The sequence below is a fragment of the Muscardinus avellanarius genome, assembly GCF_963383645.1.
Source record: "Muscardinus avellanarius genome assembly, chromosome: 16".
In the NCBI taxonomy this organism is placed as follows: Eukaryota; Metazoa; Chordata; class Mammalia; order Rodentia; family Gliridae; genus Muscardinus; species Muscardinus avellanarius.
The window spans coordinates 55,475,835-55,499,134 of NC_137802.1; the positions used below are offsets into that span (position 1 = coordinate 55,475,835).

A 23,300-nucleotide genomic window follows, 5' to 3' on the forward strand; every position below is an offset into this window, starting at 1 on the left:
TTGTGCTTTGCAATATATAAAGAACCAAGATAAAAATTTACCTTATTAATTCTCACAACTAAGACAAACAATTTGTAAGATTGGTTCCAATTTAGAAATGAGAAAATTGAGGCTCAGAAGTTAAATGAAAGCTAGGCATAGTGGCGCATACTTATAATCCCAGTATTTGGGAGGCGGAGACAGGAGGGTCATAGGTTTGAGGACAGACTCAGCAAGTATAGGCTCATCAACCTAGTGAAATTCTGTCTCAAAATAAAAAAAAAATAAAATAAAATAGGACTGGGAGTGTAGTTTTGAAATAGAACGCCCTGGGTTCAATCCCCAGTACACACACACACACACACACACACACACACACACACAGAGTTAAATGAATGTATTTAAATTCAAGCCTTCTGGTTCTAACTGTCCTCTGACTTACCTAGCCAGTGACAGTTATAGGTGCAGTTAAGACCCACCACCTTCAGAACAGCCACTCAACACATGCCGCCTCCACAGCCTACCTGGGTTAAGAGAGGTGAGGTGGAGCCAGGCAGATGGCAGTCTGCAGCCTTCTTTGTGAGAAAGCACTTTCTATTCCCATGTGAGAAGCAGGATTGTGATCATGATGTGGTATAGACCAAGCTCTAGTTCCATCGACATTTCTAAAAATATCTGAAATACTAATGGGTGGTTCTGCTTTATAAAGGTTTCCCTCTTACCCAGTGGCTGCTATGCACATACCGCATAGCATACATCCTAGGGAATCTTCAAAGATCTATGTTCTTATTTCAGGCACAGGAAGGTAAGAAAGAAACTGTTAAACGCTCTTTGGTTGCACTAGGCATCAGGAGGCAACTGTAGTCACAGCTACAGGAGGCTGCAGGGAAAGGAAGTGGGTGGCCAGGCCCTGGGGGTCGAGAAGGAGTGTGGCTGGGTGCACTCTCGGGGCCCCACGATGGCCAGACCTGGCCCTCCTGCCGCCCCTCACTTCTTTGAGCTCTGAAATTCTTGTCTCTGCTTCACGCTTCCTTTTACAACAGAATCCCAATTCCAGAACAGGGTGCTGGTCTTAGGACTTAGGGAGCCTCTAAGTCTCACTGAATATGAGACAGGCGCTGGGATGTCCCCGATTCTTTCCTCAGTACTGAACATGAGAGAAAAAGTGGTGGCCAGGAGTTCACAGCTGAACTTGGAACTCACCTTTTGTGGAAAGTGTTCTCCTAAGTAGTTATGTCCTCAGCTGTCCTATCTTACTAAGCTAAAAGGTCCCGTGGACTCTTTACAAGCACCTCTCTGTAAGTCAGGTTTACAAAGGTCTTCACTATACTTTATCTTAGTGGACCCTCAAGGGAGCAAGTGAGGCAGGAGGAATTATCTTCACTGTATAGATGAAGAAATAGACACAAAGAAACTGAGAGGCTAGTTCAAGGCAAAGAACCAGAGATATTTGAGTGAAGACTTAACTCAAGTTTTCTAAACCCTAAGTCCAATAGAAAAAGTACATTTTGGTGAGAGGATATTTATAACTAGATTCATGACATCATGGAATATTAAGATACTGTAACCAACACCTTTTTAAAGCTGATGCCATATCATGGTAATCTATCTAGGCCAATAGAGAGAGAAGATGGCATTCTGGCTGTGAGAAAATGTTTAGTTCCAACAGTATTAGCACGTCTCTGATGATTAAATTTAGATACTTTGAGTTATCTGAAAATGGTAAATATATATCTTATCATTCCTTTTGGCATTCTTTAGTACCTGAAACCAAAACAAACCAAACCCTTTATTGAAATATCTGCTGGTTTTACTCAGCAGATATGTGTAGCAATATTTTATAAAAGAATTCATCAAATTTCTTTCAGTTTTTTGATATATTGAAACTAATCAACATATATGTATAATATACACACATCCAATGTAGATGGACTTTTCCAATGAAATATACTATACTAAGCAAAGTATACCTAAAAGAATTTTATAACATATAGGAGTCATCTAATGTCATTGACTTAATAAATGGGAAAATTGGGCCACTAACCTGTCAATCATCACATATTTTTTTAACATAAAAAATAAAGTCCAATGTAGAAGTCACCACATCAGTGATTACAATTAATATGTCTGGCAAAATGACTAACCCTCTTTCCTAAAGTGGTTATATATCTTATTGAGTCATATTGTAGTCATTAGCCAGAGTTAATTTTAAACAGATAGATGGAGAGATACTCATGTTTAGGCCTGCACGATTTGGAGTCTCTTTCATTATCTGAGTATTTCACTAAAGCAACCTAAAGCCTGAAGAGTTGCCCAATATTACCAAGACTTCCTAATAACATATCTGAGTAAGACTGTACTATGGTGTTGTATAAGGACTACATAAAAATCAGTGTTGTCTTCAGAGTGGCAATGTTAAAACCAGTGGGAAGCAAGTATGTTTGCCTGAGTCCTTATCCTGAGTATTCTTTAGATTTTTATTGGTTCATACAATAATGTATAAACCATCCTGTTTCTTTCTTTTTCTTTTTTTTGGTGGTACTGGGGTTCCTGGAAGCCCTTCTACCTCCGGGCTACACTCCCAGACCTATTTTTACATTTTTATTTGGAAACGGGGTCTCCTAAGCCAGTGTGCGCGGCTGGCTTCAAGCCTGCGCGATCCTCCTGTCTCTGCCTCCCAAGCGCGGGGATTACAAGCGTGCGTCACCACGCCTGGCATCCTGTTTCTTTATTAGGTAATATTCCTAGGTGTCAGAGCAGTGAGGAAGGTCTTTTTTTTTTTGTACTAGGGATTAAACTCAGGGGCATTTTACCTTCAAGCTACATCTTCAGCCCTTTTTTTTAAATTTTGAGCCAGGGCCTAAGTTGCTGGGCGTCTTGATATACTGCTAAAACTGTCCTCCCACCAGCAATCCTCCTGTCTCAGCCTCCCAAGTACTGGGATTACAGAGCTGGATAGGCAGCTCTTTCTTTTTTTTTTTTTTTTTGGTGGTACTGGGGTTCCTGGAAACCCTTCTACCTCTGGGCTATACTCCCAGACCTATTTTATATTTTTATTTTTGGAAACAGGGTCTCTTACGCCAGAGAGCTGGCTTCAAACCTGCGTGATCCTCCTGTCTCCGCCTCCCAAGTGCGGGGATTACAAGCTTGCACCACCACGCCTGGCCAGGCAGCTCTTTTGTTAAAAAAATTTTTTTTTAAATTCAGTTAAAATTCTGAACAATTTAAGGTATGAGCTCTGTTTCAATAATACTGCTACGAATTTGGAGGGATATTCTCCTTTTGTAAAGGTTTATAGTTTTCCATTGGTGTGCTGCAAATTAGTCCCACATAGACTTGGATATCAACTCCTGTCAGCTAAGGGGAAGGCAGGGCACCTGGAGTGGCTGGGCCAGTTGAGAGCACCCCTCCCACTTAGCAAATGTATTTTTAGATATTACTTTCTGTGTGCCATGACATAAAAAGGTTAGGAAACATAAAAACAAATTTGGCTCTCCATAAACCACGAGGCTGTGCTATCACGTTCAGATGAGCTCTTCCAATTTGATTTTCCAGTGTCAAGTTTGGCCAGAATTAAACAGGCAGGTTAATGGATTTAATTATTCTCACACTCGTCCAGGAAACTGGGGAGTCAGGTCATTTTACGGTCTGAGAAGCTCCTTTGCAGGCACTTTACTTTGTCTCCCAAAGAGAGAAAGAAAAAAAAAAAAAAAAAAAAAAAAAAAAGCAGCAGCAGCAGCAGTAGCAGCAGCAGAAAAAGGTGGCAGAAGAGACCTAAGAGGAAAATAATAATGGCCTTGGTACGGCCTGCTGGAGGAGGATTTACCTGGCCTTCCCACTTTACTGCCGCTTCTTCCTTGACATTAAGACCCAGGCTTTCAGCCTCCTGATCTGGAAAAGCACATCCCCCTCAACTTCCATAAATCTGCAAAACTTGAAAAGAGCCCCAGTGTCGTCAAGTAAAAGAGAGGGCTTTAGGAATGGCACTGGGAGGAGGGGTCTTCAAGCCTCTCTCTGCTAAGCCGGACATTTCCTAACACTGGACAAATTGTACGTCCAGCTCAGGGAGGGTGAACTGCAGTGGTCTTTCACCCTCCAAGCCAATTGTTAGCTTTTCACAGGAATCAGCAGGGAAGCACATGTGAAACCTCTGTGTGCCGGTGCGCGCCCCATGCCCTGTGTGACTCTGCATGTAGATGAAGCGGGCCGGGAGCTTGAGAGCTGCTGCTGCGGGGTTCTCAGAGAAGCCTTTTCTCCAGCGTGGCTCCCTGCTGGGACAGCCCTTTTCAATTTTTCTATCCCCCCTCGATCTCTTCTCCTGCAGAACACAGGGAAACTTGATTGAAATAAAGACCTAGGGAACATGTTTTATTTTCTCCTGTTCAATCCATTTTAGAAAAGCTTTTAATTGGTTTTAAAAAGATGCTAAACAAAATGTGATGATGTTTTTCAGTCTTCATGAACTATGGATACCACTTTTTTATACTTTCAAAGGGCTAATAAATCAATCATGAAATTTAACTCTCCAGCTAAATTTAAAGCAAATCCACTGAATAACTAGGATCATTAAAAATCTATGCATTTACTTAGAAAAAAATTTAAAATTCAAAGAAAATTATCCTAGTAACTGAAATCTGACTTGAATTTTTAGTTCTACACTGAAAATCCAAGAGCAAGGCAATCACAAAGGGAAAAAAGGAGGGCTTGTGAACCAGTTTTAATAAGCCAATTTACAATAAGGGAGGGTGGGGGAGGGGTGAAGTGGAAAAGAGAATATCTTGATACATAACAACATAGTGCCCCTGGAGGGCTTCTTTTATTTGAGCATGTGCACACATGCACACACAATTTTTTCTGTGTGGAAAGCTGGAATTACAACAAACACAACGTTAAGGATTCTGTTACCGATATGATTGCTGTATTGAATACATGTACAGTTCTTTTTAAAAATAAATGCCCATATCGTTTGTTTTCTTGCCAGTGGATAAATAACAGTTTTCCATCATTCTATGCACCTTGCAATATTCAGATGCATAGACTTTTAACACTTAAATAAAAACATCTGACAAACATATTTCATAATGGATTAGTGACGTGAATGCTTCCATATTAGAATTACAAACCGGATCAGCCTGAAAAATTTCTCTTATTTCTTCAGACAATATAAACTATTTAAAAAAAACAAAACGAGGCAGTACGGAAAGGTGTATTTTAATTTTGTTAACTCTGTGCCAGCTAGAAATATCACAAACACGAATTCCTCCTGTCACTGATTCACGTATACGGCAGGTCATCCATCTAGCTGACCAGGTCTGAGCCACCAAATTCTCATTAATGACCTGCTGGTATTTCCTGACAAAAGAATCCCTGCCATTTCTCATCACTACGGCAACCCACCTCTTACTTCTCTCACATTTCTGTATCGTTCCCATCCGTCCATAGAGAAATCTGTTCCATATATCCCTTTTTAATGATCCAGTGGCTGTTCTGAGGTCTCTCCCATGCTGGGCCACGTACCTCGGATGCCCAGCCCTCACTTCTACCTCTCCATATACTTCTCTTTTCATCATTTAAGTAGCTTCTAAAACCACATTGTAGAAAATGTAACCATTTTATTGAGATATAATTCATACAGCAGTTTGCCCATTTAAAGTATATAATTCAGTGGTTTTTAGTATATTCAGATATGCTGTAACTGTTACCACAATCAATTTTAGGATATTTTTATCATCCCCCAAAGAGACTGCATACCCATGAGCAGTCACTCCCTATTTGCTACATCCACCACTCCCAGACCCGGGCAGCCATGGATCTACTTTCTATAGATTGCAATTCTGAGTACTCTGTATAAATGCAATCATACAGTATGCCTTATAACTAGCTTTACTTAGCATGCTTTTGAGTTTCATCCATGCTGTAGCACATATCGCTACTGCATTTTTTTTTGTGTGTGTGTGTGTGTGTGGTACTGGGGATGGAACACAGGGGCCTTCTACCTCTGGGCTACACTCCCAGACCTATTTTATATTTTATTTGGAAACAGGGTCTCTTAAGCCAGCTGAGGCTGGCTTCGAACCTGCGCGATCCTCCTGTCTCAGCCTCCCGAGCGCGGGGATTACAAGCGTGCGCCACCACGCCTGGCTCGCTACTGCATTTTTATTGCTGAATAATATTCAATTGTATGGATATACTAGATTTTATTAGGTGAACATTTGTATCATTTCTATTATTGGTTATTAGCTGGGTGGTGGCTCATGCTTGTAATCCCCGCACTTGGGAGGCTGAGACAGGATTGCACAGGTTCAAAGCCAGCCTCAGCTACTTAGTGAGGCCCTCAGCAACTTAGTGAGACCCTGTTTTGAAATAAAATATAAAATAGGTCTGGGAGTATAGCCTGGAGGTAGAAAGCCCCTGGGTTCCACCCCCAATACCACAAAAAATTACTATTATTGGTTATTATGAATAATATTTCTATGAATACCATATACAAGCTTATGTGTAGACAAATGCTTTCCTTTCTTTTGGGTATATGCCTAGGAGTGGAATTGAGGGGCCATCTGGGAATTTGATGTTCGGCCTTTTGAGGAATCACTGGGTTGTTTTCCAAAGGCTATTCAATCTTTACACTCTCACCTCCAGTGTGCATGGGTCCCGATTTCCCACCTCCTCACCAAGACTTCTTCTTGCCTGAAGTCTCAACTACCGCCTGGCCGCACCGGCTTTGTCTGCATGTCCCTCGTGACTAATGATGGTCACTATCTTCATACACTTACTGACCATTTAAACTCTACTTATTTCTTTAATGTTTTCATGCTAATCATAACCTAAATATAAACTAATATAAACTCTGACCATACTAAAATACTTAAGCCCACTAAAATAAGAGGACACTAAAATATATTTAAATATTTAGTAAGTTACATATATATTTTTGTTGAATAAGCCATTCAAGAAGCGTGTTCACTCCTATATTAACAGATGCTATGAGATTTAAAAGCAAAAGATAATGCTCCTTTATTCAAGAGTCTTATGATTATTCTTATAAAATAGAAAAAGTTATTCTTAGGCTGGTTATGGTGGCACAGAACTGTAATCCCAATACTTGGGAGGCTGAGACAGAAGGATCGCAGATTCAAGACAGGCCTCAGCAACTTAGTAAGACCATTTCCAAATAAAAAATAAAATAGGACTGGGGATGTACCAGTAGAATGCCTCTGGGTTTAATCACAAATCCAAAGGAAAAGAAAAAAGGAAAAGGTTTTTTAAATTATTTATTTATTTATTTTGCGGGTTTGGGGATGGAACCCAACCCAGGGACATTCAACCTCTGAGCCACATCCCCTGCCCTATTTTTTATTTTTATTCTTTATTTTGAAACAGGGTCTCACTAAGTTGCAGAGGGCCTAAGTAGCTGAGGCTGTCCGTGAACCGTGATCCTCTGGTCTCAGCCTCCCAAATGCTGGGATTACAAGCATGCACCACCACGCCCGGCAGGAAGTTATTTTTAAGTCTTTAATCAAAATGTTATAGGTCACTGGTTAATATTTTTTGTTTATTTCTATAGTATTCACTTTTGGATTATAAATAACTCTTATCCAGGGGCTACACACACACACACACACACACACACACACACACACACACATATATATTCTTTTTAAATTAAGGTGAATAGTATTCAACCTTGTGAAAACAAGAAGTTTAAAATAGCATATAAAAGTTCCTCTTCAGTTGGGCGTGGTGGCACATGCTTATAATCCTGGTACTTGGGAGGCTGAGACAGGAAGATTGCAGGTTCAAGGCCAGCCTCAGCTACTTATTGAGCTCCTGTTTCCAAATATAGAAAAACTAGGGTTGGAGGTGTAGCTACAAGGTAGAATGCCCCTGAGTTCCATTCCCGGTTCCACACACACACACACAAAAGTTATTCTTTCTTCTACCAAGTGATTTTTAGCATAAATTATTTTTAACTAAAAAATTGAATATTATAAGAAATAAATGCAATGCCTGAAAACACCTCCCAGACTAATAATTTATTTACTTTTATTATTATTATTATTATTATTATTATTATTATTATTATTAGTCTGGGGATGGAACCCAGGGGCATTTGACCTCCGAGCTACACCCCCTGTCCTAATTTTTATTCTTTATTTTGAAAAAGGGTCTCACTGAGTTGCGGAGGGCCTCACTAAGTAGCTGAGGCTTGTCCACGAACCGTGATCCTCTGGTCTCAGCCTCCCGAATGCTGGGATTACAAGCGTGTGCCACCATGCCTGGCTCCAGACTAATAATTTAAAATATATTACTTCATTAAGAAAAATTTTAGCTGGGCGTGGTGGTATATGCTGTAATCCCAACATTTGGGAGGCTGAGACCGGAGGATCACGGTTCATAGACAGCCTCAGCTACTTAGTGTGAGGCCCTCCACAACTTAGTGAGACACTGCTTCAAAATAAAGAATATAAAACAGGGCAGGGGGTATAGCTCGGAGGTCGAATGCCCTTGGGTTCCATCCCCAGACCTGCAAAAAAAAAAAAAAAAAGAGAAAAAATTTTTATGAGCATGATACATGTATAGATATTGAGGAGAAATTATTTTTGTTTCAATAACTATCTTAGATATATCTATTTATATATTTATAAAATATTGAAGAAATTAGAGAAGGGAAAAATTATACTCACTTCTCTAACTCCTGCCTTAGAATAAGCTAAACAGCTAAACTTTCTTTTCTTTTCTTTTTTTTTTTTGGTGGTACTGGGAATGGAACTCCAGGCTACACTCCCAGACCTATTTTATATTTTATTTGGAAACAGGGTCTCTTAAGCCTGCTGAGGCTGGCTTTGGTTTTTTTTTTTTTTTTTTTGGTGGTACTGGGGGTGTAACCCAGAGGCTTTCTACCTCCAGGCTATACTCCCAGACCTATTTTATACTTTATTTGGAGACAGGGTCTCACTAAGTTGCTGAGAGCCTAACTAAGTAGCTGAGGCTGGCTTCGAATCTGTGTGATCCTGTCTCAGCCTCCCAAGCGCAGGGATTACAAGCCTGCGCCACCATGCTCGGCCTGAGGCTGGCTTTGAACCTGTGTTATCCTCCTGTCTCAGCCTCCCAAAAACGGGGATTACAAGCACGGGGATTACAAGTGTGCGCCACCATGCCTGGCTTAGAATAAGCTAAACTTTCTATGTTGGTTATAGAAAGAGGCTTTAAAAATCCTACCACAGTGCATTTATGTAGCAAATTTTCAAGGGTGTTGTGTGTTATATTTTATTATTCTAGAAATTAAAGCAAAGACAAAAAACCTTAGAAAAATCAAGCAAGTCCTTTATCATTAAGTATAAAATACACACTCATATAATCTTAACTATCAAAAACTGGATTCACCAACTTAACATTAAATATTTTCCATACAGACAAGTATACATCTTTATCTCCATATATGAAATTTACATAGAGATCCATTCAAGTTAATACTTAACCCCCTTGTATCTGCCTTTGATTAAGATTTCTTCAAGGCTATAGCACCCAGACTTATTCAAGGGAATTGGTCTTATACGTAGCCAAACCTGCTATGGCAGCCTCTACAAAATTAACCTACTTAAACCCGCCTGTGAAGGTTGGTTTAAATTTGTTAAGCTACCTAATCACCAGTCTCTGGGTGTCAGTAGAAATGCAACCACATGAGCCAAGACCCAGGCTCTCACTGCATTCCTATGAAGAACATGTGACATAGGAGAAATAACCCAAGATCATGTGTTAAAGTTAAAAAATGCCTATCGTAAATAACTTAAACCTTCTCAATTATAAATTCTTAGGAAAACCAATGAAATGATCAATGAAACAAGTGGGAACGTGTATTCAATCCGTTCTACATTAATAACCTAATCTCTCCGGGGAGGTAGAGGAGGGCAAGGATGTCAAATATGTGGAAGAATTTATAAAACAAGATAAAGTACTAATAAAACTCTCAGATTTTTCTATCTTCAGAGAAAGAAAAGAAAACATGTTAGGAAAATAATTTACACTATGACAGAAGGTTTTCAGAGACAGAATTGTTTTTTTGAGGGGAAAAATATCCAGGGATATTTAACAAGCATTTCTAAGATACTGCTGCAAACCAGAGCAACACAGACGACCTTTCAAAATATCTTCAACAACAGATTTTTTTTTTTTTTTTTTTTTTTTTAGTAGTACTGGAGATTGAACCCAAGAGCATTCTACCTCTGAGCCATACCCCCAGCCCTATATTTTTTTTAATTCTTTATATTGAAGCAGGGTCTCACTAAGTTGTAGAGGGCCTCATAAGTAGCTGAGGCTGACCTTACACCTGTGACCCTCCTCTCTCAGCCTCCTAAGTACTGGGATTATAAGCACCTGCCACCACGCCTGGCTAGCAACAGATTTTTATGTCTATGATAACCTAGCTTATTCAGAGAGAGTGCACCATCAAATGCAATTTACTGAAACACTGTAAAAATATTCCTTATTATTGTTTCTCTTACCTGAGGCGGTGCCTTCTTTAGTAATACGAGAAGAGCCTGTAATACTAGATTAGAAAATCTGGGGCCAATGGGGACATAATCTGGAAGAGAAACACTGTTGTGATTAGGGAATTGATACACATATACAAACATTCAGATTTTTCTGTATCAAGAGTAAAACATCATTCTAATTAATAGCCAGGTAACTATCTATAATAAGCAAAGTAATAACCTAAATGTTTAAACTATCACATGCAAACCCTTATCTGTAAATTTTTTTTAAAAAAGTTTCTAAATACCCCATTTGAATCCATGTAGACATTTTATCAGTAACTGAAATGGTGGTAAAACCACTAAGACTGGCTTTCAGATAGTAAGGAAGAGATAACTAAACTGCTAACCTACCAATATTTCACGGTTCAGCACAAACCCCACTTTCTTAGCTTTTGCTACATACTGTATCTGCAATGTAGCTCTGTGACTAGCACTACCTGCAGGCATCAGCAAGTTAGACATGACCCCTCTGTTTTCCGAATATCCAAAACACAAGCATATTCTATTCTGCATTAGTTTTTGCCAATATATGCTTTAATAAACGGGCAGCATCTTATTTTTTGAGACCCTAATAATTCTAGCATAGTCGTCAGGCTCAGCAAATGCTTGTTGAATAAATGAACAAACTCGTACAGAAAGTAACTATTCATACAAGTGAAAATATACTCAAAGGGCACACATTCCTGACATAGTAGTGTTGCTATGACCACACATCTCAATTGTGTTTAGATAAAGGAATTTATACAGAGCTATGAGTATGTGCCTAAAAGCTTTTAAAGAAATAATCCTATAAACTGGGCTGAGATGTATTGAACACTGCACACCAAAAACCTAGGTTACTAGATAAAACTATCAATTTAAGGAGACCTTATGGATATACCTGCTTTTGCTTTATAACAAACATTGCCAAAATTTAAAACAAAATATAACGGAGGATCGAATCCAAGTCTAGAAACTGTGGGGAATATATAGTAAGAACAGTTCACTTGAAATCATTACTATACCATTTTGAAAAGCTTGTAGAATGGTAACAAGTTTTGGTAGTATTCTTACATGTTTAAGTCATCAGGTGGGTTTTTGGCATTTTGAAAATCTGTTTATTTTGTGGTTATCTCTCCTTTTAAATTTTGAAGCAGGGTCTAAGTTACCGAGGGTCTTGCTAAGTTGCTGAGGCTAGCCTCACACCTGTGAGCTTCCTATCTCAGTCTCCCAAGTACTGGGATCATAGGCAGGCACCACACGCTGGGCTTGGGTTTATTATCCCATCCCCATGGATTGTTACAATTTGGGTTTATGCCAGGCCAAGTGCAAGTGTGGTGGTGCATGCCTGTGATCCCACTGCTTGGGAGGCTGAGACAGGACAGCAGGTTGTAGGCCAGCCTCAGCAATTTAGAGAGACCCTCAGTGATTTCGCAAGACTCTGTTTTAAAATAAAAAGGAATGAGATGTAGCTCAAAGGTATGATGCCCTTGGGTTTAACCCTCAGTACCACCTCCCAAAGATTTATGCCAGATTGATTTAATTTTACAATGAACAAAATTATAAATATAGCAACAAGAACGCTCTGCTGTTTAGTTGATTGCAGGTCACTCCTGAGTGAGTGCCAGGACTAAGTCTACTCATCTCCATATCCTGTTGGACTCACTTCAACACACGAGATGTTTAATAAATATGTCTTTTTATTTTTTTTATTTTTTTTCCAGGTTTGGGAATGGAACCCAGGGGCATTCGACCTCCGAGCTACACCCTCCGCCCTATTTTTTATTCTTTATGTTTGAAACAGGGTCTCACTGAGTTGCAGAGGGCCTCACTAAGTAGCTGAGGCTGTCCGCGAACTGTGATCCTCTGGTCTCAGCCTTCTAATGCTGGGATTACAAGCGTGCGCCACCACGCCCAGCTTAAATATGTCTTTTTAAATAATGACAGAGAAAATACTTTTTTCTGTGTGTGTGTGTGTGTGTGTGTGTGTGTGTGTGTGTGTGTAGTACTGAAGGTGGAACCCAGGGGCCTTCTACTTCCAGGCTATAAGCTCAGCCCTATTTTATTTTTTATTTGGAAACAGGGTCTTGCTAAGTGGCTGAGTGCCTCACTAAGTTACTGAGGCTGTCCTTGAACCTACAACCCTCCTGCCTGGCACTACAAGGATGCGCCACCGCACCTGGCTATAGCGTACTCTTAACTTGCAGAATGTTTTCAACATTCATTATCCTACCTTTGTCCTCACAGCCACTCTGTGGGAAAAGCATAGGAAGGGTTATAGTCTGTGTCCTAAGAGCAGAAACTGAGGTACAGATAACTTACAACTTCTAATCCAAATGTTTTAGCAGATTTATGGGGTTCAGTCCAGTCCTGAATTCTCCTTCACAAGTGGGTCTCTGAGCCACAGGCAGCTCAGAGGTACTGAATAGCAAACATATCCACCAAAAATAATGAGTAATTATTTATTATGGACAGGACACATTGTGGAAGAGAGAAAATAATATGAAACATGGGTTCTTACAAGAAAGGCATCTTACCAAGAATAAATTATATATATTGTTGACTTCAGATATAATGTTATATTTCCTTGTAAGACAAAGAACAATTTTTTCTTGCCCTATAGTTTATAAATACTCATTATTTGTCTCTTGTAACTTTTGAGACACCAGTTGTAGTGAGACAAAGAGATTCACGTGGTCAAAGGTACCACTTACCGAGCAGCCTCTCGATGTCATCTACAACCACACAGCTGAGCTGAGATTTGTATGCATCATCAAAGATCTGGAATAAGAAAACAAAACCGTGCATATGTCACTGTGCTCCAACAGCCAACCATCAACCAACTGACAAACCCTATCGTGTTTATCACTTGGTCTCTTATGTCTGCCAGGAGCACGATGTCATTTTATTATATGTTAAGAACTGTGGCCCTGTTAGGCAGGAATAATGTGGAAAGACCAGAATCCCATCAACTCAAATCAGACCATAATGGTAAAAGAGTTTTTACAAAACAACTAAAACTGGGTATAAGCCAGGCATAGCGATGCGAGCCTGTAGCCCCCAGCTACTGAGGAGGGTGAAGTAGGAGGATTAGTTGATCCCAGGAGTTCAAGACCAGCCTGGGCAACATAGTAAGAATTCTGCCCCTACCCCTATCTAAAAATAAAAACAAAACACCTGCAGTGGTGCACATCTGTAATCCCAGTACCTGGGAGGCTAAGACAGAAGAATCATAGGTTTGAGGCCAGCCTCAGTAACTTACCGAGATCCTATAAAAAGGGATAGGGGTATAGGTTAAAGGTAGAATGCCCCTGGGTTCAATTCTCAGTACCAAAATAAATAAACACATAAATAAATAAAGGTAGGTATGAAGGAACAGATAGCTATACGTATTCTATTATATTCCATATAAAGGCATTAGAGAGAAATATATTAATATATAGTGTTAATAAAGGCATTAGAGAGAAAAATATTTAAGACAACCCTACATACACAAGGCAGGGAAAGCAGGTCACAGGTAACAGTATAAGTGGAGATACATCACTTTCTGAAAGAAGATTTAAAAGTAACTGCACGCTTTACCATATTCCTTTTCCTGTCTTGGCTTTCATGAAATTACAAGTGAGAGGATCCTCTATTATCTATTATCCTAAGTCTCTGAGAAACTACAATGAGCACAGCTTACCTTCTGACCTATGATGGACATGTAGTATGAGTGAGAAATACACTGAGTAAAACCACTGAGATTTAGGGGTTGTTCATTACTGCAGCACAACTCAGCCTAATCTGTCTAATAAAAAAATCTTAGGTCAAGGATGGTCTCCGAAATTTAGAAAGTGACATCTAAGTTGATGGCTCTTTTTGGCTCTTAATTCAAGATACCGGAAAAGTCTGAAAGCACTTTGATATTATTTGAAGACTAGACCAATATAAAAGCTAATGTGGTATCTTATAAACTCAGATGATTTCAGACAATCACTGAAAATAATGCTTTGAAAACATTTTTCAGAATTCTACTAAAAAGTCTGAGGCAAGCATATAAGTTTGTTCATCAGATTGTAAGATCATGGATTAGAGCCCCAGAGGCCTGGGATACAAGCAGGGTGTGGCTGGTTACAGTAGTTCTACTGTAGTTTTTCTACACTGGTCTTCTTCTTTCTCAAAATGATGTATATTTTATATGGCTATAGAAATCTTACTCAGGATATTTCTGAGTGAGATGATAAGTTATTATATGGTGGTTAGTCTCAACAACTTATCTCAGACATTATAATTCACAAAGCTTTACAAATCACTTCATAGTTACTGGCATGGGGCACTTGTAACTTTTTTTCTGTGTGTGATACTGGGGATTAAAACCAAGGACAGTCAACCTCCAAGCTATACCTCTAGTTTTATTTTATTTATTATTTTAAAACATAGGGTCTCTCTAAGGGCCTTGCTAAATTTTTGAGGCTGGCTTTGAACACATGTGATCCTCACCTCAGTCTCCCAAGCACTGGGATTACAGGTGTGCACCACACACCCAGCTCTGTCTGTAACATTTAAAGAAAAAGTACCTAAGGCAGTCATTTAATGTAGTTTGGGTTTTTTTTTTTTTTGGTTTTGTTGTTGTTGTTGTTGTTTTATAGACAGCTAATTACTATCACAGAGAGAGGAACATTCATAGCTAACCTCTTAAATGTACTAACCATGACGAAGGTGTGCGATTCCAGTTGTAACTTGACTAGTTTCAGTTGACTAGTCAATTGAAACTTCTCTAGGTAGCCACTCTGCTCTAATTTAAATATACAGGTACACGCCCCTTCCACTTCTCACACACACATTCTCTTCCTTATCTGGTCACTTGTGTCAGATGAGGTTATTACTCTTCCCCAGAGTCCATGATTTCTGTCTAGTCTCCTTGGAAACGCATGGCTTTCTGGCCTGGGCCCCAGCAAAATGCTAAGAAGAGACTCAGATTTGACTGGCAAGCACGCGAGATTAGCTGCCAGCCTGACACCTAGCAAGATATCCACATAATGAACTGGGGAGTTCTACCACAACCCGAAAAGAAGCAGGTACTGGATGGAAAGATGTAGAAGAAGTAAAATTGTACAGACTGCCCCAGTCAGTACACCATGACTTGTCATCAGTAGTAGCACAGGGCAGACAGACACACAGAGCCTGCAAAAGATGCCACCACCCAGTGGGAATAAGGGGGATGAACAGCCTGGAGCCAGGTGCTGTGTCTAAAAGACTCTTTAAAAAATTACAATTTAAACCAGGTGTGATGGCGCACGCTGGTAATCCCAGCATTTGGGAGGCTGAGACCGGAGGATCCCAGTTCATGGCCTCAGCTACTTAGTGAGGCCCTTTGCAACTCAGTGAGACCCTGTTTCCAAATAAAGAATAAAAAATAGGGCTGGGGGTGTAGCTTGGAGGTAGAATGCCCCTAGATTCCAATCTCAGTAAGGCAAAGAAAAAATAAGAAAAAAATGACCATCTAAAGAGATGTGAAGCTGGGCATGATGGTACATGCTTGTAATCCCAGCATTTGGGAGACTGAGACAGGAGGATCTGGGTTCGTGGACAGCCTCAGCTACTTAGTGAGGCCCTTTGCAACTCAGTGAGACCCTTTTCTTTTTTTTTTCCTTTTTCTTTTTTTTTTTTTGTGGTACTGGGGGTGGAACCCAGAGGCTTTCTACCTCCGGGCTATACTCCCAGACCCATTTATATTTTATTTTGGAAACAGGGTCTCACTAAGTTGCTGAGAGCCTCACTAAGTAGCTGAGGCTGGCTTTGAACCTGCGTTATCCTCCTGTCTCAGCTTCCCAAGCACAGGGATTATAAGCATGAGCCACCACACCTGGCATGAGACCGTTTCAAAATAAAGAATAATAATAATAATATAAAAACAGGGCCGGGGGTGTAGCTCAACAGTAGAATTCCCCCAGGGGTTCCATCCCCAGCACTGCAAAAATAAATAAATAAATAAATAAAAATAGAGTGATGTGAACATGTATGTCCACTCTGAATCTCACTATAATATATAACTATACTAATATAAGTGTAAAAATATAATCCAAAGAATGTATGACCATCTTAGTTTTAACAGGGAGTTTCCTATAGAGCAGGTAAAATTATCAGCATATAAACCGGGCATGGTGTCACATTCGGGAGGCGGAGACTAGAGGTTCGCGGTTTGAAGACTGCCTCAGCTACTTAGTGAGACCCTTCGCAACTCAGTGAGACCCTGTTTCAAAAAATAAAAAGACTGCTGGGCGTGGTGGCGCACGCTTGTAATCCCCACGCTTGGGAGGCGGAGACAGGAGGATCACACAGGTTCGAAGCCAGACGCGCTGGTTTAAGAGACCCTGTTTCCAAATAAAAAAGAAGTATAAAATAGGTCTGGGAGTGTAGTCCGGAGGTAGAAGGGCTTCCAGGAACCCCAGTACCACCAAATAAATAAATAAATGAATAAATAGACTAAAACATAAGGTTGGGGGTGTTGCTTGGAGGTACAATGCCCTTGGGGTTCCATCACCAGTACTGAAAAAATAAAAAAATTATCAGCATATATATTATCAAATATTTTATACATATAAAATTGTCAGCATAGCCGGGAGTGGTGGCACACGCTTGTAATCCCCACGCTTGGGCGGCTGAGACAGGAGGATCACGCAGGTTCGAAGCCAGCCTCGGCTGGTTTCAGAGACCCTGTTTCCAAATAAATAGAAAATAGGTCTGGGAGTGTAGCCCAGAGGCAGAAGGCCCATCCCTGGGTTCCATCCCCAGAACCACCAAAAAAAAAAAAAAAAGCCAGTGTGTGTGTGTGTGTGTGTGTGTGTGTGTGTGTGTGTGTGTGTATGTATATATATGTGTGTGTGTGTGTGTATATATATATATATATATATATATATATATATATATATATATGGAGAGAGAGAGAGAGAGAGTCAGCTAGAAAGACCAAAGGAGAAGGCTAAAGAAAAAAATGAGAAGTGTTAAAGAAGGAACTATAGAAAAAGTGGCATCAGCATGGAAGTGACGGGGCCTATGCCTCAGGGTGTGGACAGCAACACACAAGACCCGCCGTCTATCCTAGCTGTGCACATGAGATCCAGCTGACTCTCTGCTACCTTTCTTGCTTGCAAAGGCACACAGTACAGCACAGACTGAAGGTCATCAGAGGCAACACCCAGGTCGTGGGGAGTCTGGGCTGAAGGCACTCTGCAAGCACTGAGCAGCAGCCTGGACTCCTGCCACATGGGGCGGGGGAAACTAGGGACAGAGACTGAACATGGTGCAGAACACTGCAAGCTCTTAAGAGGGTCCACTCCTGGAACCTTCAAAGGACCTGGAGGCCCTTGTGCATAGGGGAGGGGCAGCAGCCCCAGGCCCTGCAGTCTACAGGACTGCAGATGGGAGAACAGCAGCATTAGCTCCATGCTAATCCCAGCCTTTAAGAATCACAAGCCACAGCAAAATGTATACTAAGAAGAGTCTGTCCTCCATTTTCTCTAACTTCTTTAAATAATAGGCATCTGCCTAGGTCGGTGAAGCCAAGTTCCCTGGTTCTTTTGGGGGCTAAAAGAGTTCATCTCAGTTTCGAAGTAGTTGGCATGAAGTTACCTAACCTGGTTAGCAGCAATCTGATACAGTAGGAACCTGATGGCCCAGAAAATCCCTAAAGTAGTAAATCTGTCAGCAATTAGTTGAACGCATACTCTAATCATATTTGGTAGCATATAAAAACGTAAATGAGAAAATTTAAATTGGTGCCATCAGTAATAATCCCTAGTTTCTAAAAATAATTTGGGAGTAGACCAAGCAAACATCAGCTGTCTCTAATGAAACTGCCTCAGGAAGTGGACCTAAACTTTTGGCAAAGGACTAAAGCTTCCTGGATTGACCTTAAAATCTCTTATTTATTCTTCCTGCTTTTCAGGAAAGAAGAAGAAGAAAAAAAAGCAACCCTTACGTTTCCACACATCATAAGCCACAGAGAGGGTGTGCTTGATAACACAAAAAGTCACAAGGTCTGAAAGTTCCAAGCCATCCTCCTTTGCATGCCAAACAGATATAAGTGCAAAAAGACAGCACATTAAACAGAAGGACAATAGCCCCTCCCCCTGTGGCCATGGGCCCTACAGTCACTTCCGGAGTGTCCACTTCGCTCAGCTAAGACCTGGACAAACTTCGACAAATCAGCTACATGATATATTAGGATGTTAACCAAAAACATCCAAATTCGGTTGCTTAGTAACTGCTGTCAAAAGATCCAATTTCCAGCTCTGCTCTTTGTATAGACTAAACCATGAAAAGAGGAGGATTAGGCACCATGATTCTGTTCTGTGCAGACTACAATTTGCAGTGGGATTTACAGGAGGATATTCAGAGAAGATTATTTCTTTCTTGCAAAGCTAGTGCAAAGGAAAATTTCTTCCATTAATTTTCAATCCTTTGAAAATAAGACTATATCATGCTATTAATGGGTACAGTTTTATAAGTCACTGATATTTTTACTTAATTTTGTTCAATTTAATTGTTAATCTAGTTCATCTCTGGACTGATTGTGTACTCAAAAAGCATTCAGATTAGATAATTAGTTAAAATGAAATTCTAAGACTTTGTTCTTTTGTTCATTTAATGTCACTGGTAGAACTGGCAATAGAGATTTTTTTAAAAGTACAGATACAAAAATGGATATGGGAATTAAAAATTTAAAATAGAAAGAAGTTTGGAAAGAAAACATAAAACGGGATAGGAGAGTAATATCTATAAATACCTCAAATATCTTAATGGAACATATGGTATCCCTCCCTCCCGTCACTGAATATGAGGCTAATACCGCACACATACTTTGGCAGTGTTGAGGAGTTTATCTATGGGGAAAGGATTTATTGAGCAAATTAGGAAAAGTACAAGCTGAATTTTAAATTAATTGGGAATAAACTACTTTCATGTATTTTAGCACATCCAGTTGTGAAAACGCAGCAATAGTATAATTACAATGAAATCTTATATACTCATTAAAGCCCAAAAGCCCTCCTTTGGCTTAAGTAATAAGGCAGTATATAAATATATTCTATGAATTAACTAAGACTATACCTCTTTAACAAAAATTAACATTTACATTCCTCCTGAGCCTCATAAACTATTATCATTATAAAACATTTTGAAAAAATCTTCAAAATAGAAATTTAGCATTGAAATATAGCCCAAGAAATAATTAAATGCCAAAATTTTGCCTAACAAACAAAAATATTTTAAAAGCATCAAGTCAGGGTAAGAATCTCAGAAAACTCATACTCTCAAAAGATGGAGCTACAAATGTAAATTAGTGCAACTTTCCAAAGCAGTAGACTTTATATACATACACATTTTTAAATGTTAATACGCTACCTTAATAATCCTAATACTGAGAATTTATTCTAAGAAAGTAATCAGATACACACAGATACACACACCCTAATAAAAAGTAAAAATAATCACTACCCTACATTGAGTACATATTATGTCCCAGGCACTTCATGTCACCTTACATAAATTACCATCTCATTTAACTCTCATAATAACCCTATGAAGCAACTATGAATATTACTTTTATTTTACAAATGAGAAAGATAGGCTTATAGGATGACTTATTCAAGGTCATAGAGCTGGTTAAGTGTGGTGGTGCTGGGATTCAAATTCAGATCTATTTGAATCCTAAGCCCAAAATTTCAAGCATATGATGCTACTCAAAGAAATATCTAATAAGAAAATGGGCACTGATTTCCTTAGTTTAGAAATTCTATAGAATACAATTATGAAATAACAACCTGGAACAACAAAGTTGTCCAACAAAATGGGATTGTTTACATAGATATCACACAGCTATTAATTTAACATAAAATTGAGATAAACTTTTGTGACATTTTTAGAAGTTCATAATATCTTGAGTAAAGAAAAGCAGGTTTAAAACAGCATGTTAAAAATATATATTGCTGAGTGTGGTGGCACTTGGGAAGTGAGGAATGGGGGTCCAAGTTTCAGGCTAACCTGCGCAATTTAGCAAGACCTTTTTTCAAAATTAAATTAAAAGGGCTGGGGATGTAGCTCAGTAATAGAGCACCTGTCACATGTGCCAGGGCCGTAGGTTCAACACCCAATGACACAAAGCAAAAACAAAACAGTGTGATCCTGGGGTGTGTGTGTGTGTGTGTGTGTGTGTGTGTGTGTGTAGAAAAATAAACTGGAAGGCAGGTACAAATATGGACTTATTTTTCTTTTTTGTATTTTCTAAGTTATTTTTGTAATTAGAAAAAGAGACATTTGGGAGGGGTGTTTAGAAAAAATAAAATGTTTTCTCCAGAATGATAAAACATTATAAATTATTCATCTCTTTAAAAAAAAGTTCAAACATCTTCCCACCCTCACACTAGAAAACACAGGGAGGAGAGCAGGGTGGGAGGTAGACCAGGCAACTAAGAATGGCATTTATATTTCATTTTCAAAACAACCTGGAAGACTTAGCATCTTTAGACTGGTTTGAGCCCTCAGGCTTTTGTCAACCTATCATTAGGTAACAATGTGAAAACTATTTGCAGGGAAAGGTTTTGTAATATTTCTAATATATTTCTAAGATACCTATGCTTCATTCTTTTCTGTTTTGAACTTTAGTTGCAGGGAATAATATTTTTCCCCCAAGGAAAACCAAAATGTCTAATGTGAATTTATTAAAATACTGAAGCAGAAATAATTTTTGTAACTTTAAGGGTGCATGGATGATCCAGACAGTGAATCATGAATTGAAATGATTTTGAATAAGCTTGCATAGACATTTATTTTTATATTCCTTAGCCTTCTAACTCATCTAAAACTCTACCTTGAAAGGCTTCAACAATTTAAAGATTAAATCATAAGTTATTAAGCCATTAATTTAACCATTTAAGCCTCTAAAATCAGCACACATTACCTTCCCCCCTCAAGTCAATTTGCAAGAGATTAAAATAATAAAAATGATAATATCTCATGCTCACAAAGCAGCTTTGATCTGCAGAAGCCTAAAGTACTTTTTAAAAACTTTATAGAAAAACTAGGCCCATCCACCCACATCTCAGCGTACATCTGAGGTAGGAGCTGGCAGCTGGTGCAAAGCAATGAGCGATTCGCCATCTGCATGAAGACTATGAATGCCTTTGAGCAAGCACAGGAACAGACAATCCAGGGAAATGCAAAGAGAAGCCCAGCCTCAGCACCTAAGCACGACCCTCAGCAACTCGGGAAGACCCTATTTCAAAACAAAAAATAAAAGGTCTGGGGGTGCAGAAAGAATCAGTTGTCCAATTAAATTGAAAGTTCAATGGTCACAGATTCCAAAGGCTATTATTTAAATTTTTACCAGGAGTGGCTTAAGGGTTCCTTTTAGAAGGAAAATAAAAACCAGAAAAAGGGGGGAGCTAGCTCTGTGTTTAATACTCAGTAGTAGAGAGCTTGCCTAGCAGACTTCATGCCCAAGGTTTGATCTCCAAAACTGAAACAAACAACAAAACAAAACAAAAGACCATTTCTATCACTCTAGGAGTTACTGGTTAGCCTACTTAGATATTCCAGAAAAGGAGAGATACTACTGATTTCATTTCAGAAACAAAAAAGCCCCTATGATATTCTAAGTTCTTTCTGTGCCTAGCAACATTTCCCTTTCACACTCAATTACCAAATCTTTATCCAAAGTATTAATCTTTCTTTCTTTTGTCTGGTGTTAGGGATCAATTCCCAGGCTCATGACATTCTTTACTGTTGAGCTACATACATCCCAGCCCTAGAGTGAGAGCCTTGACATCTCACTGCTCATGGCTGAGAGTCTGCTTCCACTGGGAGCACCCATCACAAACATTTTCTGTGGCCTTCAAAAACAAGAGACTAACTTCTCAAACTTGTAAGTTTGGGTAATCTTTTTTTATAATGTGTTTTCTTCCCTAGTCCCTTTCCTTAATAAAAACTGAAGTACTTCTACACCCTGTCTTTACTGAGTGAGTGCGTAGGAGTTAGGTAAAAGATCACCCTGAGCCATCTTCAGTTGGTGGCACTTCAAATTCTAAAGATTCTCTTCTCTGATTCTGATCTATCTTTCTTTCTTTCTTTCTTTCTTTCTTTCTTTCTTTCTTTCTTTCTTTCTTTCTTTCTTTTTTTGGCGGGTCTGGGGATGGAACCCAGGGGCATTCGACCTCTGAGCTATAGCCCCTGTCCTATTTTTTATTCTTTATTTTGAAACCAAATCTCACTGAGTTGCAGAAGGCCTCACTAAGTAGCTGAGGCTGTCCACGAACCGCGATCCTCCAGTCTCAGCCTCCCGAATGCTGAGATTACAAATGTGCGCCAGCATGCCCGGCTTGATTCTGATCTTTCTTTCTACATCTCTTTGACTTGCTTTATATGACAGTTAGTTCATACATAAAAAGACCAAGCATAAAAAAAGATTTAAGTAAAAGATATACTTCAGCTGATTATAAAAATAATCTTCCCTATTTCTTGTCTGAGAATATACACCTTAGCATATCAATGGCAACACTGACTACCAAGTTAAACAAACAAGCATTAAGAGTCTTCATTTACAATTTTTTTTTGTGTGTGTGGTACTGGGAATGGAACCCAGGGGCATTCTATCTCGGAGCTACACCCCCAGTCCTATTTTTTATTCTTTATTTGGAAACAGGGTCTCACTGAGTTGCAAAGGGCCTCACTAAGTAGTAGCTGAGACTGTCCTTAAAATGTGATCCTCCTGGCTCATTCTCCCAAATACTGGGATTACAATTGTGAGCCACCATGCCTAGTTCTTTT

General features: G+C 39.4%; 1 protein-coding gene across 1 annotated transcript in view; it reads right to left on the reverse strand.

Moving 5' to 3' along the window:
* The window catches only part of NSF (N-ethylmaleimide sensitive factor, vesicle fusing ATPase), a gene marked incomplete at both ends in the record, with an annotated part of 131,833 nt that overhangs the window by 10,630 nt on the left and 97,903 nt on the right, over window positions 1–23,300 (reverse strand). The window contains 2 exons of the mRNA XM_080712539.1: window positions 10,482–10,561; window positions 13,208–13,274. Of these exons, the coding sequence (XP_080568665.1) occupies window positions 10,482–10,561; window positions 13,208–13,274 (147 nt within the window). The remainder of the gene's footprint in view (window positions 1–10,481; window positions 10,562–13,207; window positions 13,275–23,300) is intronic.